Here is a 27,483-nt window from a genome sequence, read left to right as displayed (position 1 = left end):
CTTATGATGCTCCTTTTATCAGGAGGATTCTAACATTCACAGGAATGTTAGAGGATATATGAAGAAAAGAAGTACCAAAAGGAAAAGATATAAGGAATATATACCGTATACTGACAATTAATACCTAAAATATATTTTTAATGTCATTTAAAGACCTATTAAAAAATATTAAAAACTTACCAGAAATACCATCAGCAAACCAGTGTTATCTATGGACACTAGTAAACGAAAGCTAAGCTAACCGATTTTTCTTAGTATCATTATGGGGGGTGGGAGAAAAAACATGCAGCATCCAAACAAATAAGTCCAATTACAACCTGCAACGTTATTTCTCTCAATTGTCCTAACAGTTGTCTCCCAGAACAGTTCTGAATATTGCCAGCGACACGTAGGTAATCCTGCATTGCTGTTTTCTGGAACTGTCTCATTTTGACAAATAGAGCAAGAATTGCAGTCTAAAAGGTTCTCTACTGGTTTTGGCTGGGGTAGAGTTAATTTTCTTCACAGTAGCTGGTATGGGGCTATGTTTTGGATTTATGCTGGAAACAGTGTTGATAACACAGGGATGTTTTAGTTACTGCTGAGCAGGGCTTCTACAGAGTCAAGGCCTTTTCTGCTCCTCACCCCACCCCACCAGCGAGGAGACTAGGGGTGCACAAGGAGTTGGGAGGGGACACAACCAGGACAGCTGACCAAAGGGATATTGCGTATCATATGATGTCATGTGCAGCATATAAAGCTGGGGGAAGAAGGAGGAAGCAGGGGAATGTTCAAACTCATGGCATTTTGTCTTCCCAAGTAACTATTACATGCGATGAAGCCCTGCTTTGCTGGAGGTGGCTGAACACCTGCTTGCCAATGGGAAGTGGTGAATGAATTCCTTGTTTTGCTATGCTTGTGTGTGCAGCTTTTGCTTTACCTATTAAATTGTCTTTACCTCAACCCACAAGTTTTCTCGTCCGATTCTCTTCCCCATCCCACTGGGGAGGGAGTGAGCCAGTGGCTGTGTGGTGCTTAGTTGCTGGCTGGGGTTAAACCACAACAGGTTTCTACTTCTCGTAAACTTTAAGACTTACTTCAAAACAGAATCCATAAAACATTGCTCTTATGTTACACTTACATCAGGAAGAGATGGTAGATTGTAGGAGCTACCCACTGGAGAACTCAAATCTATCACAGGGGGACCGTATGCCTTTCCATCACAACCTACAGCACTAGTGACTGTGGGGCTGGATGGAGTAGATGTGCTGCTTGCAGTTGAAACGGGAGTTGAAGTTTGTCCACTACCGATCTGCCACTAAAAAGAAAAAATACAATAATCCACAGCTTAGCTTTCTTCCCCCCTGGCCCAAACAGATCACATGTAATGCATATACCCATTCTAATTCAGCAGTTAATTCAGCTTCCTGAACTAAGCTGCTTATTTGAAACATAAAATCTTGATTTACTTTGAAGTTATCTAATTTCAAGAACTAACCTTACAAGACAAGGGAAGATGACAAGTAGTTGAAAACTATGAATAGAAGAAATGAATGTGAATTCTTAAATTCAAAGCTGCATCTCGATGTTACATATCTATTAATATTTCATGCTGCATTGACAGTGTTGTGGGAGAAATGTAACAGTTTTAGCGAAATAAAAGCATTACAGATAATAGGCTGAATGCACAACTGCTCCAGTGCTTTATTAAGTAAATAGTGTCACTTGGACGCCATCAAGTATTTCATGTTGTGCTTCCCTTAACAACTCAAAGTGATTAAGAATTTGAAATGCTGACTGGATCTCCACCCACATATATGTTTAACACCATATGAAGTGTACAGTCACGTCAGACTAAATTTCTCATTTAGATATGCAGTTTTCAAAGACTTTAATGGAACTTCATGGCAACTGTAGGCAAAATTTGATTCTGCTCAATTCCTTTTTAGTCAGTCATTCTATTTACTGGTTTCTAGTTTCAGAAAGACATTACTAGATAATGAAAATACTTGAAAGAAAGGCTTGCAGACAGGCCAATCTTCAGAGGCACAGAATAGAAGTTACTTAGTTTTTGTTACTACATGTTCTCTTAGATATTGTACAGCTTTCTTCAAGTTAGTTGGAATTAGTTCTATGACATCATAAGCATTGCAAACATAAATGGCATTACTCTACTTCTCAGGTCACAGGTCAGATTCATTTGATTCTTCCCTGCTTTACCTCTAGTGACATGATTTTCTCTTTCCTTCCACGTACCTAACAACTCATGTGTTAATATGCTTTTTAATAAAGATTCGCCTTCCTGAACATCCAGAAAATATGACCTGCTTGCTTCTGCCCCAGTTCAACTGATGATTAGCTGGGTATTGATCAGTCCCTGGAGAATGGTGGCAGCTATAGCTTTTTAGTCAAGCTTTTACCTGGTTCCTAGTGAAGTCACTAACATCAAGCTAAATACTGGGATTTTCTATTTTGTCTAGTCACTGACTGTAGTGTGCAGACCACAGCCATGTTAAGTTTTGCATAAGTGGCCAGAAATCACAGCAATAGCAGACAAGAGAATGAAACACCTACATAGCACACATAGTAGCCCATTTCCATAATGCTTCAACTGCTTAGAACTGTCAAAATGAAAGAAACTTGACAGTTATCTTAAGAAAACTGTGAGTATCTTGTCAGAGAAAAATGTAGTCTCTGTTCTAATTGAAAAGAACTCTAGGAACATAATATAAAAGTAAGATGATATAAAGTGCATTTGATGCTTTATTTCTACATGGTGAGTGAAAAGGGAAAGAAACTCTACCTGTTTTATAGCTTGCTGTGCCAAGAATGCCATTTGCAACGGGTTGGGCTTTATCGCTTGCCTTGGTAGGTTCTGATTTTGGGGAAATCTCATCTGTTGTGCAGGAAGAGCTGAACCATTGGTCTTGGGGCTATGATTCTGAAAATGAATCAAGCGCGGAGGTGCCTGCATGAAAACAAACAATTCTGCAAGTTAGCTGACATCTATTCAATATTCTAGAAATTTTTACCAAGTGGCCCTTTTAAGCTTCTGAAACTCTTAAAAAAGACACAAACAAATAGTACCACACTATATCTGAACTTAAAACCAAAACCTAGTAGACAGTTTTGAATTATTCTGATACAATAAATGCAGATACATCACAAGAGCCGGTAAGAGTACTTCCAACTTTGAAAGCTATATGGGAGAATCACAGAGCTTTATGCAAAAAAGCTTTAAAAAAAAAAACAAACAAGTGACATTCACTTTTTAATGATTTGACAAAAACACAAAATACACAGCTTAGCATTATATATGGTTGGATACCATATGATTCTTTTGTTCATGAATAAAAATAGACTGAGTGTTATCATGCATTTTGCCAGACAAGTTTAAAATGCCCACTCAATTCTCCGTAAAGAAAATGTTCCTTAATCCATCTACATAGCCATGTCTAAAGATGAAGCTATGTGAAGTTATGTATCTAGACTTAATTTCTTTGCTTTTTCTTATCTTTCTTTACTTTCTCCTTCAGTATCATGCAAAAAAAGCCTTCTCTGGAGATAGTCATAACTTACCTGATGAGAAGCAGGAGGTTGCTGCATGGCTCCTGGCATTCTTGGATTCGGCAAACCTACTGGACCTGCTCTGCGTTGAGCTTGCTGTCTCTGAGCCATGACCTGTTGCTGCATGTGCTGGAGTCGGAGCTGAGCTAAGCTTATCTGTGTTGGGAACTTGGACAGCTGGTTTGAAGGTAAGCTGCCTGGTGGCTGTAAGTTTGTTTCCATCACAGGGCTCTTGGGCATATGTGGTGGGGTTTCTTTATCTTCAATTACCAGAGAACCTAGTTTAAACAAAATGAATAAAATTAATACCAAAAATATTTCAGTTAGCAGAAATGCTATTTTTCACAATTAGTTGCTTATATACCACGCAGTCATCGTTCATTATTGTAACGCAAAGAATGGATAAACATGAGATAGAGGACTCCCATTTATTTAGTTTGTTTCCCTGAAAAAAAATGGTTGCATTTTACAGTGAACTGTCTTGTGCTGCAGCCTCTGCTAGGAAGCTGTCCTGGCCTCTCCAGAAGAGCAGGGGAACAAAGTTTCAATGGGAAAGAGTATCCTGATCCAATCATCTGATAAAAAGATAACTGCATCATAAAACTTAGAGGTATTGTGATCCTTTCTGGCCTCCGAGTCAACATCATGGAATACCCAAACGATACTCTCAGTTGCTAAACGCCATCAATTCCAGGATGTGATGGGCACCTCCAGGAGATGTTTTATCTCTCTCCACTGACTTTGAAGGAAATTTGACTAGACAGGTAACTTTTAGAGATTAATGCTGGGTGAGAGATTACATCTGAAGAGACATATAGTGTGATTAAATGAAACTCTCATGTAAAATTCTGGCTACCTCATTCAAAAAACATGAACTCCAACTACAACAGAGTTTGATTTGATTCAAGGGAATAGCACACTGTCTGTACAGGAAAAGACAAAGATACTTTCTTTGTTTTAAAGTGAGTGAATTAGGGAAAGTTATGGGCCGAGACCAAGAGTTAAAAAATTCCAGTGATCTGTGGAAAGTTGCACAACAGTTTTTCAATACAAATGGGAGATAGACACCTCATACTCCCTTCTCTCCCAGAGATTTAGGGCTGCTTCCTAGGAGAGTTCATCTCATGAAGCCGGTACATCCAGTGACAGTTTGACAATCCTTGTTACAACAGAACTTGAAATGACCCTCTGCCACTTCTCTCCTCATATCTATCAGTCTCTGTGGATCCTGTGCAGTCTAAGCCTGGCTCATTTTGGGGTAGATTATCTGAAAGAGTAGCAAACTTCCTGCATTTTATATTCCTCTTTTTCATCCCAAGAGCTGAGAAGGTAAGCAAGTAGCATCATTCTAGTCCTCTATCTAGACATGGGCACAGAGGGAGTCTAAGCCAGCCAGCAGACTATAGTGCAAAGCAGGACAGACAGCTAACATCAACAATACTATTTTCATATTGACACTTGGTAACTTTGGTGTTGCATACATTTTAACTATGATTCTACCACATCAGTCACTAACAAAAATATTAAATATGCTAAACAAAATGGAAAAAAACTACCAACCTATTGCCTAAAACTATTAAGCCTGTAACAGGTCTAGTCAATGTCTCCCATAAAGTGAGCAAAGAAAAATGCAAATAAATACTGTTTCCCATATACAGCTGTACGAAATATTTCACTACAGTCAAAATAGATCTGTTCTGTTTTCTTTCTCTGCAAAAAGAATTACCTTGACAAAGAATGGTGCTGACTGTACTACACTCAACTGTCAAACCTATACCGCACTTTTACTCTGTTCTCTCCAAGTCTAATTACATCTTCAAAAGTCTTTTCAGACTTAACATCCGTGGTCTAGCTACTTTCTCTAGCTACAACTACACAAAATGATTCCCTTCCATTATTCTAGAAAACCATGGGTTATTATACAATTCATGGAATTAAAACACCTTAAAAGTTGTATTTTTTTTCTTAAATACATTCTGAAATCCATAAAAGAACTATCCTATTAGTGTACAGATGCTACCACACTGTCAGCAACATGCAGCCTGATTAGAATTCAAGCCACTCCCAAAGTAACTTGTTTCTTTACTCAGACTTAATTTTATTTTTCCTTCAATGGTTCTTAAATCTGGTTTATCTACAGAAATTGAACATGTCCAATCATAAACGTAAGTGCCTAAAGGTTGTTATTTCAGAAACCAGACAGATAAACATGATCTGGTTTTATTTATCTTTTAAATAGATGAACTGTTAGAAGAACTTCTATGCTGATCTATACAGGTGCCATTCCTATTGCAGCACTTTTCAGAATTTAAGGGAACATATTTCAGCAGCTCATTAAATAAACAAGTAATTTTTAAAAAGAGCCCCAAAATCAAACACAAGATAAGCCCCCTCTTAACAAGCATCATCTCAGTTTAGCAGCAGTTCACAGTTATCATCACACAGCTTGGCAGTTTGTTTCTGGAAACAAGAGATTCACTTTCGATTCCTTTCCCAAAGAAAATTATTTACAAAGAAGGAATCTAGATAATTTCCCTGCTATCATCCAATGTCCTGGTGTGTAGGAAAGGAGCTTGTTTGCCTTAAAGCACTGCCATAGAACTTTCTTTCTCTGCCTTTGTAGAGAAATATGCATTTGCACCTCTCCGTACATTTGTAGAGCTGACTGCACTTTCTGGTGAAAGGCAGAAAAGGTCCCACAGGTGTCTTGCAAAGCATTCTGCACGTAACAGAAAAACAAAAAAGTGCCCATCAAGCTAACAGTGGAGAGAGAAAGGAAGCACAACAGCAGTCAAAATCCCAAAAAGACCTCTAAGCTTTAATTCCTGCTCCTAAGCTGATGAGTTCTTGGGATGCTTATCTCCATTAAACTCAGGCTCTCAGGCAATCCCACAAGCAGGCTACCTGCACGGCTTCCAGGTTCTCGGATTCATCAGTACCATAAAACCCTAGCAACTCATAGCTGTAAGAAAGAGAAATGTAAAGATTAGTTTGGAGACTAAATCAAAATCTATTGGGATAATGAAGATGAAGTACATTTGCAACTCTTAAAAAAAATGCTTTCTCCTGAATTCCATCCCACAACTTCAGGAAAGACAATCTAGAAGCCATACAGTTGTGAAGAAGTAGTGTTCTCTTCCCTGTTCTTCTCTTTCTTTGGCATTCTCCTGTTCTCTTCATCTCAGTTCTCCCAGGCTTGTTCAGCATAACAAGGGACCAAATGGGGGTACTTGAACATATTATGCTGCTGTTATGGGTTTCAGCTTGGGAACATAGGATTGAAGTAGAAGAAAGGGCTGGAAGATGCACAATGAGACGGACTTCTGCAAGCCTTTCTTAGGATGTGAAATAGGGTTATAGATCGTGTTCCTTGTTTCAGAAGCCAGAAGGCACACGTATTGCCCAGGAAACTGAAAGCTGCTATTTGCACCATCACATACACTATTCAAGCAAGGTAAGTTTGTTAATACTTTAGCAGAACTATTCATAAGTAATACTTTTTCCCATACAACACACCTTAAATGCCTCCTACAGGTAAGTAAATAAATCTAACAAAGTAAACCAAGAAATTAATAGTGCAGAGGCTATTTATCTTCACAAAAAGAAAGCTGCTTTCAAAATAGGATCAAGATGCCAAAAGGCTAAAAAAATTTATCATACCTAGATTGAAAATATTTTGAGCCCAGAAGCTAGGATCACAGTGAAACTGGATGGTATTGTTAGTCACTGGTGACGCATCACACCTTGCTCGGAGAAGATATCGTAGTCGATATGTAATCTAGACCAGGAACAAAACAAGATTTGTTTCTCTGGAGCCAGAGTCATGTATCCAAACAGCATAAAAAGGCTTTTAAAAAAAAAATCCACACTACAAAAAAACCAAACAAACAAAAACCAACAACAAAAACCCCTGAACTATCTCCTAGAGAGGCGAAAGACAGAAATTTGTCCAAACTACAAATAAAAAGAGGTATTAACAACATCTTTCCCTTATTCCTAAAGGAGTTTTAAAAAGCAACCAACTACAGCCTAAAAAAATTTAATTCTTCCCCGCTGTAGACATGATATATCCTTTCACAAACTTGGTCATTACATTCAATGACTTGAACTACTTGCAAGTGAAGTACAGATTCACATAAACATTGTTGGGTTTTCCCCCCCCAAACCTATGTTAACCCATATCATTTTTCTTTCAAAGAAAAGTATCCCATCCTTTTGGCAACAAGTATCATCATAGGGAATTTTCCTTTGCAATAAATTTAAGTTTTCTGCAGAGAGCCAAAGAACAGATTTTATAAACTTTGTCTTTGAAAACTCTCAGATCCACAGATATTTACAGACTCTTCCAACCTCTTGGTTCCAAAGGACTGGACTACGATTACATTACACAACCAGAATACTCTATCAAATACTCAGTATTTATCTAGTTCCTAGAAAGAAAATACTGTCTTGCAGTTGTTTCACCACTAGAAATATCTAAAACAGGCACTAAAATTAGAATAACACACAGTAGATATAGAAAAAAATTTAAGAGTTCACTCATTTTTGTTGAATAATAGATTATTACCTGGAAAAGCTCAAGAGACATACTTGGCAAATTCATCTTACCTGTTTAAAATTATACTAGCTATCTTTCATATAGGAATTTTATAAGAGCTTCCAGTTTAAGCTGTTTCTTTCAATTTTAGGTAGGTCAGTTTTAGACTAGTTACAAAAAACATTTAGCAGGACTTAAGTTTTTTTAATGACCATAGAAAATTTTAAGTGCACTACTATTTTGAATATAGATTTCCTACGATTTTTGTGTACACTACCAGTATCAAGTACACTACACTATAGAAATTCTAGTCATTTGTCCTGTCACCAATGCTGGTTGCACACAATTTTTGTCAGTTTGCTCCATATATTCCTCCTATTGTGCACGCGCATACATTGTAGATGAACCCATGACTAGCCTAGGTACCTCCTGTCAGAAACAGTGGTAGCTACCAGTGTTTTGTTTGTGCTAGAGGACTAGGCTGGGAAACATATGTCTTCAGGCAAACTGTTTAGTGTGCTATTTCCCTGAAGTACAGACATTGCCTCCTAGCTCTAACTCTGCATTTAACTCTCCCGGGCATTCCTCCCTCCTTGTTTCAAGTGGTTGGATATGCTGGAGCAAAAGTCTCACATGCTCCTCCACGCATCATTGTTCAGGAACAGATTTTCCAGATGTCCACAGACAGGTTAGCTACTCAATTCCCAAAACACCACCAACTTTCACCAAAAAAAACACAACCAGGAGACTAAAGCTCATCTGTTCTTTTGAAAAATATTTCTCATTTGCTGAGGCTTTAAGGGCTAGATGGCCTTTTTCTTCAACTGCATAATGTTTGTAAGATTAAGATGGCTGCAACATAATTTGTTTTCTTACTCACATAGCAGAAGTCTTTGTGGCAACACTAAGCAATTATAAACAACATGACTCAGTTTGATGCCCTTTTTCTCTATTTAATTAAAAAAATATGAGTTGCCGAGGTAGTATAAGGCTGGCCAAATGAATTTAACTGCTTCAAGTAAGTTCACAAAACCAAGTAATATTCCACTATCTGCTATAACCTGCAGCATTTTAACGGGTATAAAAAAAAGCCACGACCAAAAAACAAGAAACCCAAACCCAATCAAACAAACGCCCCAAAAGCCCCCACTAGGTTCTTAACTAAGCAAGGAGAAATTAAAGAAAAAAAAAAACTTTGTGAACCAGTTATAGGAACTGGAAAAAAGGATCTAGCATCTTTCTTCAACATTGCCACATATTTTTGTCATCAGGCTAGGACAACGTAGTAACCTCTGGACAAATCATGGTCAGCTTTTTGGTTATTTTTTATTCAGTCTTAAGATTTCTGTTCATCATGAGCAGTCAGCTTAGTGAGAGCTAATGAGACCACATGCACTCAGATCTTAACTTTTATTATAGCATTGAAATATTTAGCTTCATAACTGTTCGAATGGATAAGCAATAGCCTCAGTTTCATTTTTATTAATTTTTGAAGATTTTCAGCAGAAGATGAGTCTGACAGAACAAGGCAATACATTAATTTTTACATTAAAATGCTGATATCAGACTCTACAATATATAAATACCAGCTTTCTCTGAACTCAGAAGCTGTAACAAGTACTGAAGAGAACCTCAATGATGATGTAGGACATGCAACATTTTTCCCAGTGTTTCATGGCTTCATGGTTTTCACTCCAGAGAAAAGGAGTTGTTCCTACTTCTGCAGATCTACAACAATCCTGTGGTAGTGTAACAGGAGAGAATCATGCCCAGAGAGCTAAATTGTTAGAAACATTCTGTATTTATGTTTAAGAGAAAAAACATGAAAAAATATATATAAATATTCCAACTAGTAGCAAGTCATTAAAAAGTCTAATTCCTTAGTATTACTGGCAGGGAATTAGTATTAGTGCATGCCTGCGTATCTGCCTTAACTATAGTCTCTAAGTAAATGGAGAGTGCCATCTTCCTAACCTTACCAAGCGTTTGCTGTACAGTAGCGCCGTGCTGCTCCCACTGGAAACTGCCCATTTGGAAAAATTCATGACATGTTCCAGCTGTTTAGAGAGACCTGCCACTTCCTGTTGTTGCTGCAGAAGTTTCATCCGATGCTCTTTTGCCAGAGTCTGCAAGCAGAAAAGCAGTTCCAGTTAAAAGGTTCAATTTATAGTTAACAGGCTTTAACTTTCATATTCGTAATTCACAATGATCAAGTGGTTTCACTTGGCTCTTCTAAAAAGCACTCCTGCCCACTGACTGCAGCTATCAGACAGAAAAGTCAGTATACATTTATTCCAGATTATCAGGAATTGCTGTGCAGATTCCCATTTTCTCTTATGACACATTTTCATATATATGTACGTGCCTCTAACACACACTTTTAAAAACACAATTGACGGTAATATTTTTCCAGGTATCCATTCTAGACAATTCTCTCCTTTGACATGCTATTGGATTGCTGAATTTATGAAAAATTCTGATGGAAACGTTTTTCATGCATGAGGCATACAATTGTTACTTGCAAAAGTATGGAGAAAGAAATTGGGCTCAGAGACAGCTCTAATTCACAAAGCAAGGAACACAGATAATAATTACAAACAAAACAACAACCACCCCCCCAAAACCCAAACCCTCCTCCCCCTCCCCCACCAAAACCACACTTGGTCAAATGGCTTGCATGGGACATCTCTCTACTTTGGAACTGTGATAGGACATGCCCAGGTGGCTAATGCTAGAAATGGATTTTACTTTAATGTGAAGCCACACCAAAAAAAGAAATACTAAGACTGACATTTTTGCTTCTTATGATAGAAATGAAATTACCTCCAACTGATGCAGTAGAGCTTTCCCCTTTTTATTTATTTCTACCATCAGTGTAAATATGGCAACTTTAATATCCTGTTCCACCTGCTTCTGATTCTGATTCACTTCAAGAATTCTGTAAGCAGACAGTATAGAAAATAACATTCTTTAGCTCACAAACCCACCCTTCAAACAGTATAACATGCCCTGCCCGCCCCCATTGCAGAGGCTATGATATTTCTTGGTCATATGCACCAATACATGCATATACCATCAGATACTTACAGTCAGAAAAATTACTCGGAGAAACAGAAACAGCAAGTAACAGTGACCTATTATAAAGTTAACAGGTGGGAAACTCTAATGCCATAAGCCTGTAAAATTACTGACATCTGCCACTGATAAAAATTAAATGATCATTGTAATTGAAATTCGTGATTTTTAATTGTCCAGCACATTTCTGGAATGGCCTATGGCAATCAAAACTGTTTAAGTCTAATTTCCATCTAAGGTAGAATGGCAGTCCAGAGACAAAAACAATAAATAGATTTTCTAATTAAGCTATTTCAACAACAGTGCTCAAACTCGTAACAGCAAAGCATAACCTTATATTGTAAAAATGACTGCTGCTAAGATGCAAGGGAGAATAATGACTTAGATGCAGCAAAAGAAGAGAAGGGTGTCTGCTGTTTTTTTCCATCTCCACCATCCTCAAAGACAGACAAAGACTGAAGAAGAGTTCAAGTTGCACTCAGCATCCCATACTGTGTTGAATCTTCCTGGGTACTGCCTTTCAACTCTACTGAAGGAGCATTTAACAAAGGCCTGCTGCAGCATGCATTTTGCAGATTTATTTTTCTCCTAGGTTTGTAGTACTGAGTGAATAAAGCCCCAGGCGTAAAAGTATTACATAAATCTTCAAATGTGTGTCACAAGTATTATGAAAACATGAGTCATAACCTTTCACTTTCTAAGAGGGATCTACACTAAGAAAATAAGTGTGCTGATGTGGGGAAGAATAAGACTGCCTTCTACAGTCTTTATTGCATAAGTTGTTTTGTTGCATCCAAGCGATTGCTGCCCATTAAGTCCACAGGCCAAGTGGAAGAGTTACTTAACACAACCAAGCACGTTAAACAGGCAACAGTCACTACTGCAAACTTTAGAATTTCTCTTTCTAGAAGAATCAAAGGAAAGAGGTACAAATCTCACTAATCTAAACATTTCGAGAAATTACAGTGTATACAAAGTTGCCCTCTGTGTCAGTTTTAACCTCAAAATCTAATACATACCTGTTCTGGATCTGCTTCCCTGTATATTTTATGTACTTAGTCTTCTCCATCAATTTGGTGATTAATGTCTCAATGATCACTTTCTGGTTCTGAAAAGCTTCTTCAATAAACTGGTACCTGTAGTAAAAAAACAGCTAATATTTATACATGCAAAAGGTGCTAAAAAGCAAAGTGCCTTACAAAAGACTTCTTTAAATGAAGAAAGATGCTGCTCAAGTCCAAAATTTAACTGTTATCATGGAAGCATATGTCAGCAAACGTTGATATATTTTATTTATAGTATATTCGAACTTATACTATATTTCCTGTAATTGGGGATTTATGATTTTCATAAATACGAAGGGATATTGCGTGACCATAGCCTAATTTTAGCAAAAGAAAACACTGTAGTCAACACTTTTTAAGTGAAAGTGCATGTAAGCTATTGCTTCATGCAAGACGAGGATGTAGAAACAGGAGAAAGAAGAAAGATCGCTGAGTCAGTAGAAGTCAGCAACATTTTAAATCAAGGAACTGAAATCATCAACAATTTAAGGAAAAAAAAATAGGTGGCACATTCTGAAAGGTATATAAATCCTAAGAAAAGGAGAATTGAAAAGCAAGACTGCAACTCTGCAAGAGCAAGGTTTAGTCTGTTCCAAGGAGCAACAGTGGCCAACATTTCTCCACCTATTGCTGCTCACCTGGTCAGGTAAGCAAGTTCTTTGGGTGGTTGCATCAGGTATAGTGAGCATATTAATATTTAACCTAAGAGTACGTCTGTCCCAGACCACTACTGTATGTGTTAGCCAGCAAGATTACTGTCCTGTACTCAGAAGTCGTATATAATCCTGCTTTTCAGTTTTTGTGGCCAGTAACAGATGACCAAAGAACAGCAACCCAAAGATCTGAGTGTTATAAATACTGTTGTCGAAGTATAGTATAGCCAAACTCTAGGTTTACTCTTCCTTTTAAAGGTCTCTTCACAGAAAAAAATGCTCATTTGTTCCATTCTGAAATTGTTTGGTAATATTCTGTTATATAATCATCTTGTTGAAGGACAAATGGAGAAATTACACGTAAGCGTACAGTTGCATAACACAGCCTCTGCACTTTCTAAGGACTCTCTGAAGAGCTGCATAGCAACCAATTCTCTCCAAATAGCTTGACAGTAAAGAAAGGTCTTGTGCTTAAGTCACCAGATTAAGACCTGGAAGAACTGAGTTTTATTCTAAACTATCACACACTCATCAGCCAAACTCTTTCGGATATAATCTCTGTCTATTTGTGGGCTTCATTTCTGAGCAGAAGATTTTATTTTGCACTTTTTTCACCTGACTGTATTCCATACAGCTAGAGCTACAATTAACTTCAAGCTATCTTCCTATAAGTGAGTTGCATAAAACGTATGGTTTGTTTCAATACCTGTGCTCTTTGTGTTCTAGTAACTGACAGTCTCGGCAGGTCAACTTGTCGCAGGTTTCACAATACAACTTCAACTGTTCCTTTTTGTGGTAAGGGCAAAACACAGGTCGCTGACTGGTCACACCAACTGCTTCTGTTGAATAAAGGAAGATGTCAGTCCAGTCCCCTGAAATTACTCTCCTGTTTTTCCTTACCATATTCCTCACCTAGATACTAGAACTGTGTATCAGGCCATCTAATCTAGAACATAACAGCTGTTAGCTCAAACTGCAATGTCTCACTCTTGATCAAGCATGGAGCTAACACCCACATCCACTCTCATGGAAAATGTCTAGAACCTATTTTACCGTAACTTATTATGGCCCCACAAAACTACAAAAGGAGTAGCCAGTATTGTTGCAGTTGCAAAAGACATTGCACAACCAGCAAGTTCCTTTCTTAAATGGAAATGAGGAGATTGCTGACTTAATTTGTTGCTCTGTCTTCTTGCGCAGTCAAATGGGTGAAAGGAGCTTTGAGGATATCAAGACACAGGCATTCAAAAGTGTAGAACATACAGAATATAATAATCAGAAGTTACTAATGTCCCTTCAGAACACCATTCTAAATGGGTCAGAGGTCTTACTTCAGTTTCTAGTGAGCAAATTCCAAAGAGCGCAGGAACCACCAGATGATAGAAACGAAACCTGTTCTTTAAACAATGTAACTGACAAAGCCTAATTTCTTATGAGTTAGGTTGGATACCGAGTTCATGATGATTATATGGCCTGTAATGTAAACTGGCTTCAGACTGCAGCCCATCCTTCACTGCAGATCAGTACAGTCTTCTTTTCCATACCCACTCATTCACTTACTTTCATGAAACCTGGAAGAAGTTATTTTCAGATCTGTGTCTTGCAGTCAAAATTCTTTGAAAACCAACCAGCAGACTCAGAGGAGGTCTGAACGCAGAGAGCATTCCTAACATCAAGTCATCTTCAGCACAACAATCAGACACTTTTACCTACTACTTTTGTGCTCTCCTGAAAGTATAACTCAGTACTCATTTTTGATTAACCTCACCTCAAAGTGGGATACAGAATATAGCGTGTATCTCCAAAGTATCACACTGGGAGCTACCCTTTGGGCAATAAAGGATTACAGACGTGAAAGCCCACATTATATGTAGAATTCACAGGACTATACATGGTGAAATGAAAAGAAATACATACTATAATGCATATATTTATAATAATATTTAGTAATTTATAAAAATAATTTAGATATTTACAAGATGAATCATGCAAGTCCAATGGACTTATTAGAACTAGTAGAATGTTTGTCATCATCCTATGATGTTGATAGTTGTTCTACAATGTCACTAAAAGATGAGACATAATGGGCATAAACTGAAAAAAAAAAAAAAAATACTTTCTCAATGACTAAAAGTACAACCTTTACTACCACGAGAATAGTCAAGATTTCTCAGAGAGGCTGTACTGTACACCACGTCCACCCTTGTTGGTTCTCAAGGCCCAAATGGGTAAGGCCCTGAGCAACTTGATCTGATCTCATAGCTGACTGCTTAGAGCAGGAGGCTGAACTAGATGATCTCCTGAGGACCCTTCCAACTTGAACTATCATAGATCCTACCAAGGAAAAGCATCCCAATTCATAACATACTTCCCTTTAATTTCTAAGGAAAAACATTTCAAACTTAAAATACTCTTAAGCTAACATGTGAATTCTGGCATGCTTTATTGCTAACAAAGCATGCTTTATTATCAGAGTGCCGAAAAAATATAATCTAGTGTAGCGCTCCTTTTGCTGCAGTATATTATCATAAAGTTCATACAAACAATTTGGTTGACCTCTAGAAAATCTAGGAGCCAAACACATAAAAATGTATTTTCTGCAGCTGATCTCTAAAGTCTAGACAATAATTTGCAATCATTCCAGGTAAAAAATAAAATCTATGTGTATTATTGGTTTAAAACACTTTGCATAAAAATCATATGAAATACCAGTCTGTAGGGTTTCTTACCACTATGCAGCATACCTGACAGAAAAATGTCTGTCACACACCCAGCCATGACAAAGTCTCCCTTTTCAGTAGCTATGTTTCAATGAATGTAATGCTTAAAATAAAGTTTTCCCTTTTGTTAGCTGGATCATTTAAGAGATACGCTTAGATGAGAAGTGGCCAAAAAAACACCAGAATTTGTTCAAATTGTTGCAGTCTTCAGTAATGAAACTGAAATAAGTAACTGGGAGGCAGAAAACTATTAAAACATATCCATCACCAACCAGAAAAATAACATAGTTCCACTAAGTCATATGCACCAAGGGGTTATATCATAATGAATCTGTCCTTTTACATTTACTAGGACTGAAGAATACAATTGTTGAAGTTTATCACTTTAAAAAGAAATGTGGTAGTCTAATACAGTTTTCCAACGCAGACACACAATCTTTGTGAAATTATAAATCAAGTGTGATACCTGGAGATACTTCCTCTTTTTGTCTCACAGTATGATCCTTTGTGAATTTAACCCTCTGGTGAGCTCTGATACAGGTCTTGCACAACCATTCAACACATTCCACACAAAAACCATTAGCTTCTGCATTGTCTTCACAGCTTGTGCAGACCTAACATGAGGAAGAAAACGTAGCTATTAAAATGAATATGGAATATACATACAAGCTATTGTTCATACATCGTCAGTGCACTTTTACAGTTTTCTGAAAACAGCGAAATGAGAACAGAAAACTGCCTGAGGTACAGGAACACTATAAATAACCGCGTAAAAGTAACTGAATGTGACTTTTCAAAGAAAGTGGTCATTTTGTCAGTGTTACTCTAAAACCTTTACCATGATGAAGGTCCAACCATTGCTTTCTACCTGACACTGCATACTTAGAAGCCATATAATGTTTACTATATACAATATGCTCTTGTGAAACATTTACTGAAGACAGAACTTGATCAGCACTGTTCTGATTTTAGAAGACTCCCTCAGTTCATGCAGAAGCTTTAATTTTAGTTTCTGTTCACCTGCTTAGAGTTTCAGGTGGTACACAGAGTATTGAACAGCAGGGTTCTTCTCAAGAATCTCTGTATCACCACTTAAAGATGGCATTCTAGTTAAGTTTATCAGTAAAGCTACCTGAGAACAGATTTGCAACGAATGCATAATAATTTTCAAACTGTGGCCTGTTAATTCCTGGGGCTCTTTGGACTATACCCAAGAGATCTAGGAAAAAAAAAAATAATTAAGGAAAACAAACCTGATAGTGGACCAAAACCTCTCGGCACAGAGTCAATACACACTCAAGAAAAGATTCCTATGGATATACAATTTGAACAACAGGTTGAAAACTATGAATGATGGACAATACCACTTCACGTGTCTATTCCATTTTTTCATTTTTAATTCCTCCTTTACAATGTCTCTGTAGTCATACATTCAAGGGGGTTTTGGTGGTAAAAATAGTGAACACGCTTATGAAGATACTTGTTTAGGTAACTGCCATCTACTTCTATCAATGTTTGGCACTGTTGCAAACAAAAGCCTCAAGATGTCTGAAGATTGCTATATCCTACAGATCACAGTGATAGAATTCTGCTAGCAGGATCAACAAGGAGAAAAATTTTAGATTTTAGTTTAGTTTTCAGTTTGATTAAAGAAAAAAAATCCAGCTTCTGCACCCACACAAGATAAATATAGATTAAGTTAAAGAGGAAGCAAATATTTACACCCTATGCAGACACATAATATATATGTAGAACTAGGTCCCAGTTTCCCCTTCAAGAAAACGAGGAAAATCAGCACTAAACTTGCTTCAGGCCACATAGCAAGTTACTGACAGAACTATAATTTGAACATAGGAGTTCCAGATTCCCAATGCTGTGCTTATTCTTCCAGATCGTGTTGCCTCTCAAAGCAAATATCTTCTGAGAAATGAAATTACAACGCAAGGGTTGTTGACCTCTTTTTGTCATTTGGAGTTTGAAGCAGTTCCTTTTCATTAAAGGTGATCTGCAAAGGAGAAAAAAATCGGGCTTGTGCCCTGTTTTATGTTTCTTTACAAAAATAAGGCCTCAGAGTTTTATTTTTAAAAATAATCTTAAATTTTTTTCATGTTCTGCTTAGTTTTTCTTTTTCTTCCCCTTCTTCTTCTAACAATAGAAATTCTAGTCCTACCCAGGCTAGTTGATAGGAAGAAATACCAAAGTCAGGACATCATAAAAAAAAGAGTCAAGAAAATGGAAGTAAAGCAATTAAAGGAAGTGAATTGTAATCAGGAAATTGAAAAATTGTACTTGCTGTTAACCCTTAATTTCAATGACATTTTGAATTAAAAAAAGTATTCTTAGGGACTCAGCACAGCTTCTTGAAAAAAAATAGAGAACAAGCAAGTGTCACTGAGGCATTACTTCAATGTTACATTTTCTCTGGCAGAAACTCCCATGAAAGAAATTCCCTCCCTTCTCCTTTGCCAGTTGTCTCCTCCTCAGGTGTGCCAATGCAACCCTCTGCAAGACTGTGGTGTAAAACCGGATTGATTACACCATTGTAGCCCAAGGATCAGTTACATCAGCACTGCTGACTTGGCAGTGAACTACTGCAGAAGGAGAAAGAAGTTTTAAAACCAATCTTGTTGCCAGAGAGGTACAATCATGCTATACCCCCAGATGTGTTTTTGCAAGTTAGAATGGAGAATAAGAGATTGGATATTTGTTTTTCTAGTGTAAAAAACCCAACAGTGAAAACAAAATAAGCAAAGGAAAACAACAACAAAAAAAGTCTGAGGCATCCTTTCAATCAAAGGAGCAAAACCGAAAAAAAAAAAAAAAGAAAAAAAAAAGAGGGGAGAAAAAAAGGCGGGGGGGGAGGGCAGGAACTCAATTAAAAAAATAGAAAAAAAAAACCACAACAGTCTTTCCAGGTCACCTTTAGCAAACTTAGGCAGATAAACTTGCTATGTGTCAGGGCATTTAAGCAAGTTCAAAGGATTTCTGAAGTTATTCATTCCTCCTAATTTCCAAGATCTTTGTCTATTTCTTTTTTCACAATATGCTTTAAGTTTTCTTCCAACTGGTTTGACCCGCTATAGTTGGGATGAGATGAAGATTGTGATTCAATAACCAATAATCAGGTGCCACCAAATGCACTGAAACTCCTTTTTTGTAGTCCCAAAAATACATATTCCAACTTTATACTCTTCAAAGCCACCAAGTAGGAGAGAGATAGATTTCTAAAATTTCACAGACATCATAACTCATGCTGTCAAAATAGCTATGCCTTCTAGGTAGAAACTAGATTTGCTCCTACCCACTTCTTATTCGAAATACGCATTTTCAGATATAGCCTGGATTTTGCTAGAACTCCTAGTTATTAGAATAAGTCATATAACTAAAGCACATTGAAGTACAATTACTGCAAATATTTGCTATACTGTTATAAAACCTAAAACTTATTTCACTCTTATTTGTGTGACTCATACAAGCATTGCTTCAGTGATTTAAAAGAAAACTCTCCCTAGTTAGCCTGTAAGCCTTTATTCTGGTTTGACAGATTTATTTTTTTTTAAATTGAGTTTTCTTTGTAATTATATTTAATTCAGTCAAATTTACTTCAGTTTAGTATTTATAACCCCAGGAAGTGTTCACTCAACCTTCATTCAAACTTAACAAAAGCTGCAATTACTCAGCATGTTGCAGGTAAGTACTATTTTTCCATGTTGTAAAAGCTTGTATATTTACTTAAGAACAGATTTACATGCAAGAGTAGGGGTAATAGAGCTGTCTTCTCAGCAACTGTAGTAACTAGCCACTCTTCCAATTAAATCTACTTTGAGTATTGAATAGATTAAATAAGCAAGCAAAGATTTCAGAGTTTCAAAGGAAGAGAACAAAGTAGTCCAGAGGAATATTCAGTGAACTAACATTCCCTACTTCACCAGTGTAAATTAGATGCAATGGTTTCCTGCATCAGAACCATAGTTATATACTTATCTCTTGGCACATACAAAATCACCAACGACAGCACCTGTCTTTTGGGCCTTTCTCACCTACATGTAACTCTAAAGATGAACCATGTGCTGGTATCTCAAAATGTATGAATCCTGATCAACATGCCCTCCTTTCCCCAACATCCCATCAACAGCTGCCTCTCTTCAAAGCACAACAAAACCATATTGCGACTCTTCTAGCATTTGTTACCCACTGCCCTAAACCAGTGGCTTTCAGAGATGTTTTGGCCATGGCTACAGCTTTGATAAGCTATTTAGTGTACTAGTTCTTCTTTGGAAGAATACATAGTGGCTATTCTGGCACCATACAAAACTAGAGAAACTTCTTGTTCTAAACCATCCTCATCAATCGCTCTATTATGCCAATCAGACTTACCATCTAAGTATCCAGATCTAGTATCAGATCTAAACTCGTACCTTGTTTTGTTACTACATTCCCAATATCTCACATAAAGTCCAGTTGTTCTTCATTGCATTCTCAGGTCAGTAATTGGTAAAGATACAGCAAGTGTTCTTTCTATCAAAAAAATTTTTTTTTTTTTTTTTTTTACACACATGTTCTCTTTTGGACACAGAAGCTATGAGAATTAGGACCCAGACTAAAATGCACTACAGACTTAATATGCTGCAGCAACATCAATGTTATCACTATGATCTTCTCTCCTGCATCAATCTCACACTTCTCATTTTTACTTTCATGGCTTTGCACACGCGGTAAACAATTTTCTTCTGTTAAGTTCCTAAATTTCTCTCACTTGTCTACCCTTTAGTCTTATTCAAATTAGCAGTTGCTTCAGTAACATTTCTTGAGCTTGAAGCTCCTTTCTACTCACTCTTATAAATCAAGTATAATTAATGTTTATTTTCAAACTCCTCTTCAGCATCCAATAATTTTACTAAGTCTTCCAATAAATCATAATGTGAAAAAATTATAAGGATCTGCTTTTTTGAAGTATTTATGTCCTAGTTGCCCACAAGCTACACTGATTAGTTTCATGAAGATCACAATTGCATTTCCCTTTAGTCTTTTCTTCTGGAAAGCTTCGTATGCAAATAGCCAGCACAAAATCCTTAATGATCTCTTTAATGCTAGCCAGAAAAGCCCTTGTGGAACTAGGGAGTTTTACACTTTCTTTATGCTTACTTCTTTTGCTCCTTAAGTTTTCAGTAAATTGCTAGAAAGCACAGCTATGTAAGTAGAGTATTGAACTGCCAAAATCAGGCTCAGATAGGGTAAACATGATTTTAGATAAATGGATTGCACTTTCATGGGTTCCAGTTATTTTTCTCACCCCACAATGCCAGGCTTCAAGATATGCCATCCACTCCTACAGTTTTAATTCAATATGTTAAAATTTATTTTAGCATTATTACCATTTTAAATCTGAAACAACCAAACACTGAATTTGAAAGGGGTTTTTTTTATAGTCTCTCTTGAATGGAAATAAACCAGTCCTTCCTGACAACACATACACACAGGCTAGTCATAGATATGGACCAGTGGTTCTAAGCCACAACATCACTTGCACACAACCCATGGCTTGCCTCTAATTCTAATTTCTTAAACATCCTGCTAGAGCTGCCAAACTATCAAAGCCAAACTAACCATCTCAGTAGGAAATTTCTATAAAATAGTAAAAGGTTTTGGCAGAATTTGGATGATCTGTGATCCAATATTTCCTGCAAGTCTCAGTGTCTTTTCCACTTTAATTCCTCTGATCTGTTGCCTATCTTGCTACTGGCAATTTTTTTTTTTTTCTTTTCTCTTTGCTCCTTCAAAGGCAAAACAAGACAGGCCAATTAGAAGGATGTATCATCCTTAAACTTCATAATATTCCCCCTTGAACAGGAAACCCATCCATTTAACTATTATTGAGTTAACTTTGCTGTTCCACAACAGACAGCTTTATAGAATAGTGTTGCTTTTTTTTTTTTTTAACGGTTCCAATGTGTCATAGTTGCCGGCCAAGTAACACGCAGCCGCTTGCTCACATCTCCCCCAATCCCAGTGGGATGGGGAGGAGAATCAGAAAAAAGTAAAACCTCATGGATTAAGAACAGGTTAATAATGGAAATAAAATAAAATATTATAATAATAATAGAGAGATTACAAAGAGAGAGAGAAAGAGAAATAAAACCCAAGATGGACAAGTGATGCACAATACAATTGCTCACCACCCACCGATCAATGCCTAGCCTCTCTCCAGGCAGTGATCAGCCCTTCCTGGTCAACTCCTCCCAGTTTATGAAGTCTATGGTATGATATATCTGCTTCGGGTCAGCCGTCCTGGCTACGCTCCCTCCCAGGTTCTTGTTCATCTGCTTGCTGGCAGAGCATGGGAAACTGAAAAGTCCTTGACTTAAGAGTAAGCACTGCTTGGCAACTAGAACATCAGTGTGTTATCGACATTACTCTCATACTAAATCCAAAACACAGCACTGTACCAGCCACTAGGAAGAAAATTCATTCTATCCCAGCCAAAAACAGGACACAATATCGAAGTACAAAGGAATGTCCAAAAAGCTTTATTATCATACCAAAATAAACAAAAAAGAACTGCACATCAGTCATTTCCAAGAGGCAAGGTACACACTCACTTAGCAGGCATCTAGCAAAACATCTAGCTCAATTTAAAAAAAAAAGTCAGCAGAAAAGCACATGAATGTACTACTCTGCTGGTTCATCAATGTCTGCTGGTTTGCCTTCAACTGCTGCAGAGAGTATGCCAAGTTCAGCCAGGGAACTTATCTGAAGAACAGACATGCTTTCTGAACTGCAAGCCTGCTGGTTTTTATTAGGGAGAGAGAAACAAACATGGAATGGAAGAGTAAGGTAGAAGTCTGAGAAGGGAACTTACAGAAACACAAATGCTTTGAAGAACCTCCCTGACATCTGCTTACACCACTCAACAATGGATGATTCCAAACCAGCTGATGAAATACGAGGAATTTCTCTGTATCTCTCTCCAGCAGATCAAGATCCAAAGGTAAACAAAAAATTGAAGTACACCCAATTTTACATGATTATGATCAACCTCAAGAATATAAAGGACCCTTCTTGAATTTTCAATTCCTTATCCAAAACTTAAAGGCCTCAATTCCCCACTTACTACTTCTATCACCATTCCACAAAGCAGTACCTTAGAGGATTTGTTATACAAAACCCAAGTAAAGCAGAGGTTATGGCACAGCCCCTCCCTCCAAAAAAAAAATTCAGGACTGCTTCTGCACAAAGTTATTTGTTATCTTGCTTCTCTTCCTGATTTTAAAGTCATCAAAAAAAGTTATGATAAAAGTTTCAATGCAACAGGGACTATTCATTTTCTCAGTCTTACTGGTGGAGTATTGAGGGACTCTGTGTAAATCTCACAACTATCTCCAAAACTCAGATGTTTCCCTGCAACACCCAGGGGAAAAAAGAAAAAAAAACAAAAGAAAAAGAAAAACAAGACAAATCAACCAAAAAAACCCCACACACAAACACAAAAAAGGCAAATTTCAAACTGCCCTACATCAAGAGAACACTAGTCATACTTCCAGAGACTCCGAGCTAAATTTCAGTTTCTGGTAAAGTCTATCATTTCTCAGAAATCGAGTTGCAAAATTCCTTATAAGCTGAACAGAGTTTAATGGTTTTCAAGTCGTAAGTTAATTCCTTGGAGATGATGACAACATTTATACTTTTAATAGTCTGTGAGCTAGTATCACAAATCTGACTGGGTACTTTCATCTGTTCCTGAGAGACATACCCATTCATATATGTAAGCACAAATTTCAGCTAAGCTTTGAAACAGGCAGACTACACAATAAAGGGCCTCTGAGAAGCTGCCCCAGAAACAAATGGATCAAGAGCCAATGATACAGGTCCCTAAAACAGGAAAGCGGAAAAGAGGCATTTTGAAAATCAAAGGAGACCACCATCCAAACGTTAGGGGATGAGTTAAAATGTAAGCTACACTGACACAGCAACCTTTTTGTACTGTTATCATGAAGAATATAGCAACATATAAAGAGGCTGAGTTATGTACAATAAGTTCCTGGAGTTTAATAAAAATTTTATGAGTAAACAGATACTTGAGATACTCTCTTACTAGCTAAAAATGAAGACATGTAATATTTTGATACCAGAGGTTGCTAAACTGTGGTCTTACACAGATGTGATTATTCATTTGGTACTGCTTCCACACAAGTACTTTCCTCCTGAAAAGCCATCATGAGGAAAACCCCAATATTACTATTTTTCAGATAAGCAGGTTTCCGTTTTATGACATAGCTATTATTTGATTGCAAAAGGAAGAAGAGGCAGTCTACCTAAGAAAAACAAAGAAGAAATCCCTACAGCATACCAGTTTTATCCTCCTGCTTGGTAACTGCACTGCAGCTATTTAGTGCCATGTTTTGTCAGTGCTGAGATAAGAAAAATAAAGACTATTTAACCAGAGGATTCCATTTTACATTGATATCTCTTGACTCAGTGTTGTTCAGGTCTTTCCTTCAAAGAGTGCTTCAAGTGCCCTGTCCAAAGTATAGAAATTCCCATTCTAATGCCTGTTCCTCACTTTTATGTTTTTCTATCATGATGCAATTTTGTACCAACAATTAAAAATAGTTCAGAATAAGATAACCACCTTCTTCACATGCATTTTTGTCAATTTTAACTGATTTTCTAGAGTAGCTATCCCTTATGATGACCACGTACTTGATGTCTTTTTCTGCAAACAAACAGCAAAAAGGCCATGCAGCAAGGAGCCAAGGATATGCATACATAGCCAAAAGGTGTTGACTTGATTACATGTTAATACGCTTACCTGATTTGATTTCTCTACTGTGCTACTGGGAACCTCTGTGGTATCCTTCACAAAAAAGTTATCTATGATGTGTCTTTCTGCACATTCCTGACCACAAATTGGACAGCGGATAACACCAACTGGAAGGAGGAAAAAAAAATAATATCTGATCATGCTTGCACAACTTAAGATGTATCAAATAACTTCAAAGACAGCTTGTAAGAATAAATACTTTGAAATACTTTCCTGTCAATAAGGTATGATTAAAAAGCAGCTAATTCTCATTTATCACTGAAGTAACCTTTACCTGTTATTCCCTGATGACGTATTCTTCCAAAAAAGGTTACGCACCTTTTTGTTTCAATCCTATAAAGACTTTGTCTTAATCCTTTAGAAAATTAATTCCTTTTCTCTAAAGACAATGTATTCCAGTTGACAACTTGTTGTTATAGAATGGATTAAAGTACACATTTATTAGTGTGGAGTATTAATTAGTGACATTAAGCAGTATTACATACACACACATACAGGTCAGCAGCGTGACATGACTGACTTCAACTATGTAATACGAGAAACTGAAACACAATAAATTCAAGATTAATGAAGCAAGTTGTGTAGAGGAAGAACAGACCTGTATTAATATCATGACTGCCTTCACACTAAGCAAGGGAAAGCAAGCAAGAAAGATACAGGAATAAATAAGCGAGGTCCTCTCCCTCCTCTACTCTGTAAGACACACTTGGGAACAATTCTAAGACAATAACATACCTAGACTCCAGGTTGAAGAAAGAGCTGAGAACCAACAATGCAAAGGATTAAACAATTAATAGTTTTCTCAAGAGAATAAAAAGGACAAAGTCAAGTTCAAAACTTGGGATTCAACTAGACTGAAATGGAAGAGATCTATACAAACATTTTAAAGTAGACAGCTTTCCTCGCTGCAGAAAACAATGTCTTATTAGCACTGAGGCTTCTTTATCATCCAAGAAAATCTCTAAAATGCTAGGCATTAGCATTTCACTTTAAGAAAATTATCACAGTCATTCCCACCAAAAAAAAAGAATAGAATGGAAACTAAGTCAGGTTGAAATGATCACTTTGAATGTGGAAGTCATCATGCAAAGCCTACAGTAGAATAGTCATGCAAGCCCACACCAAGACATATTCTAGACCAACAGCTGCCATTTCAGAGGAGGCATGATTTTAAGGCCTTAAAGAAGATCAGAGGCACCATTTAAGCCAATGAACTTAACATCAGTATATAATTCAGCACTTGCATATTTAACTAAACCAGCACAGGCTTAATTCTGTTCTAAATTTTATTGTGAAAGTGAAACAGGAAGTACAGAAACTATTAAATATTTCACTTTTTGTGAAAGAACTTAATTCCTTACTGTAAGTGCTTCATATAAGCTTTAGGTAACTTTTTCATAATGTTCTTCCAATACATGCTAGAGATTTAACTGGCCAACCCACTATAAAGCAGTTCTCCAATAAAAGTCCACCAGTTTTACTAAATTAGCTCTTCGTTCTGGAAATTTAGCCAGCAGTTAGTTTTCCACTTGTGTGCAAGGCATTTCACTTTCATCTGAAAGGCTATGATGTTAAGCTTGGTTTTATTGCAATTACCATTTTGCCAGTCTGCATTTCAGTACATATTTGTGCAGCTTCTTTTGATACACAAATTCTGTATTTTGGTTAAAATGTTTGTAACATTTTTTTTTAATATCATCATCATGAAGGATGACTAAGAAATCAAATTCTGGTCTGTCAGGTAGTTAATAGAACTCCAAGTACTGAATTTCTCCTTTTATTAAGCAAATCAATTTACCACAGTCAAGAGTGACCAAACCTCCTAATACTCAAGCTACCTACTTGCTGATTACAAACCACCCTTTGTTCCCTCACTGCTCATTCTTGACCCTAACAAAGCACAGCGCTCTGGACCAGCCCAAGCGACTGAGACGGTCTTTGCACGTGTTTGGGAGCCAGGTATAGACAGAGGATGAGACTGGCAAACCGATTCAGACATGGATGTATTTATCCTACTTCCCCAAGCTTCATGGTTAGCCTCCAACCTGCTTCACTGACCAAACACACTACTGCTTGCACTGAAGTAACACGAGAAGCGGCACAATGATGGGAAGAGGCCAACACTGTCACTGAAGATCAAACATGGAATCACTGAAGCAAATCAGTTGTATTAAGCCCAGTTTACTAGTCAAGCTTGAATTGAAAACATGGCAGGCAAGGAGGAGGCAGGGGACAAGTTAGGAAATGTATTAACGTAAACCAAATGTTTCACTTGCATTTTCACCAACAGAATACTGCCAACTACCTGTTCAAGAGATCACTTTGAAATTCTAGACTGAGATAGGAGAATGAGAAAAGGAAACCTGCCCAAATCTCTCAAACTCCTCTTGAAACTTTCTCCAGAATTCCTCATGCTGTCTAGCCTTAAGTCAAGGTTTTCTTCTGCAACGGTGTATGGGTAAGTTTGCTTTTGTTATAATCCTGGATTGATGACTGCTACACAAATCAGTTTTAAACCAGGTTTAGTCAACCTCAGGACCATGAATTTCAGTGAAAACACCCAGTATCATGATCTCAATGTAACGTTACAGACAGGTTACGCTGTTATGCGCACAGTTGGCAAAAGCAGCCTTTTTGGCACAAAATGTAAAACACAAATTAGCCAGGTAGCATTCCTTTCAGGTCTTTATCTACTATTCTTAATGTATCTAAGGCTCTTACAATAACGCACTGAACAATATAAATCATGTGTGGTCTTTTCCTCTTCACGTGGGAAATGGCGGGTGCAAGCAGAGTGCTCTGTACATGTTTTTTCATGCGTGTTGCATTTGAAACCAAAGGGTCATGGCAAATAACAGTACCTAATGAATTCATGCAGGTTTGTTTCAGAACTTCAATCTAGCCACCTCAAAGGGACACTCTGACACAGATATGCTGCACATCAGCACTGGAACTTCTCCCCAGGCTCTTTATCAATAAGGAAACAGTATGGTGGAGGGCACCATATAATCACCACACGGTGCTGCAGAACACGGTGAGGAGCTGGCAGTTCACCAGACCCCACATA

At 37.3% G+C, this 27,483-nt stretch overlaps 1 protein-coding gene across 1 annotated transcript; it reads right to left on the bottom strand.

Moving 5' to 3' along the window:
- Positions 1–1,105: 1,105 nt before the first annotated feature.
- TRIM24 (tripartite motif containing 24) lies at positions 1,106–24,523 on the bottom strand (the record flags this gene model as incomplete). The annotated part of the gene is made up of 10 exons (XM_009704653.1): positions 1,106–1,297; positions 2,783–2,947; positions 3,559–3,824; positions 7,207–7,324; positions 10,063–10,209; positions 10,907–11,021; positions 12,178–12,294; positions 13,582–13,714; positions 16,062–16,209; positions 24,405–24,523. Coding segments are annotated over 10 exons (1,520 nt in total), but the record flags the coding sequence as incomplete, so codon positions are not given.
- Between the last annotated feature and the right edge of the window lie 2,960 nt (positions 24,524–27,483).

This window comes from Cariama cristata, unplaced genomic scaffold, assembly GCF_000690535.1.
Source record: "Cariama cristata isolate BGI_N322 unplaced genomic scaffold, ASM69053v1 scaffold1697, whole genome shotgun sequence".
NCBI classification, from domain to species: domain Eukaryota; kingdom Metazoa; phylum Chordata; class Aves; order Cariamiformes; family Cariamidae; genus Cariama; species Cariama cristata.
The sequence above is the reverse complement of the archived record's forward strand: the minus strand, read 5'-3'. Positions and strand labels throughout refer to the sequence as shown.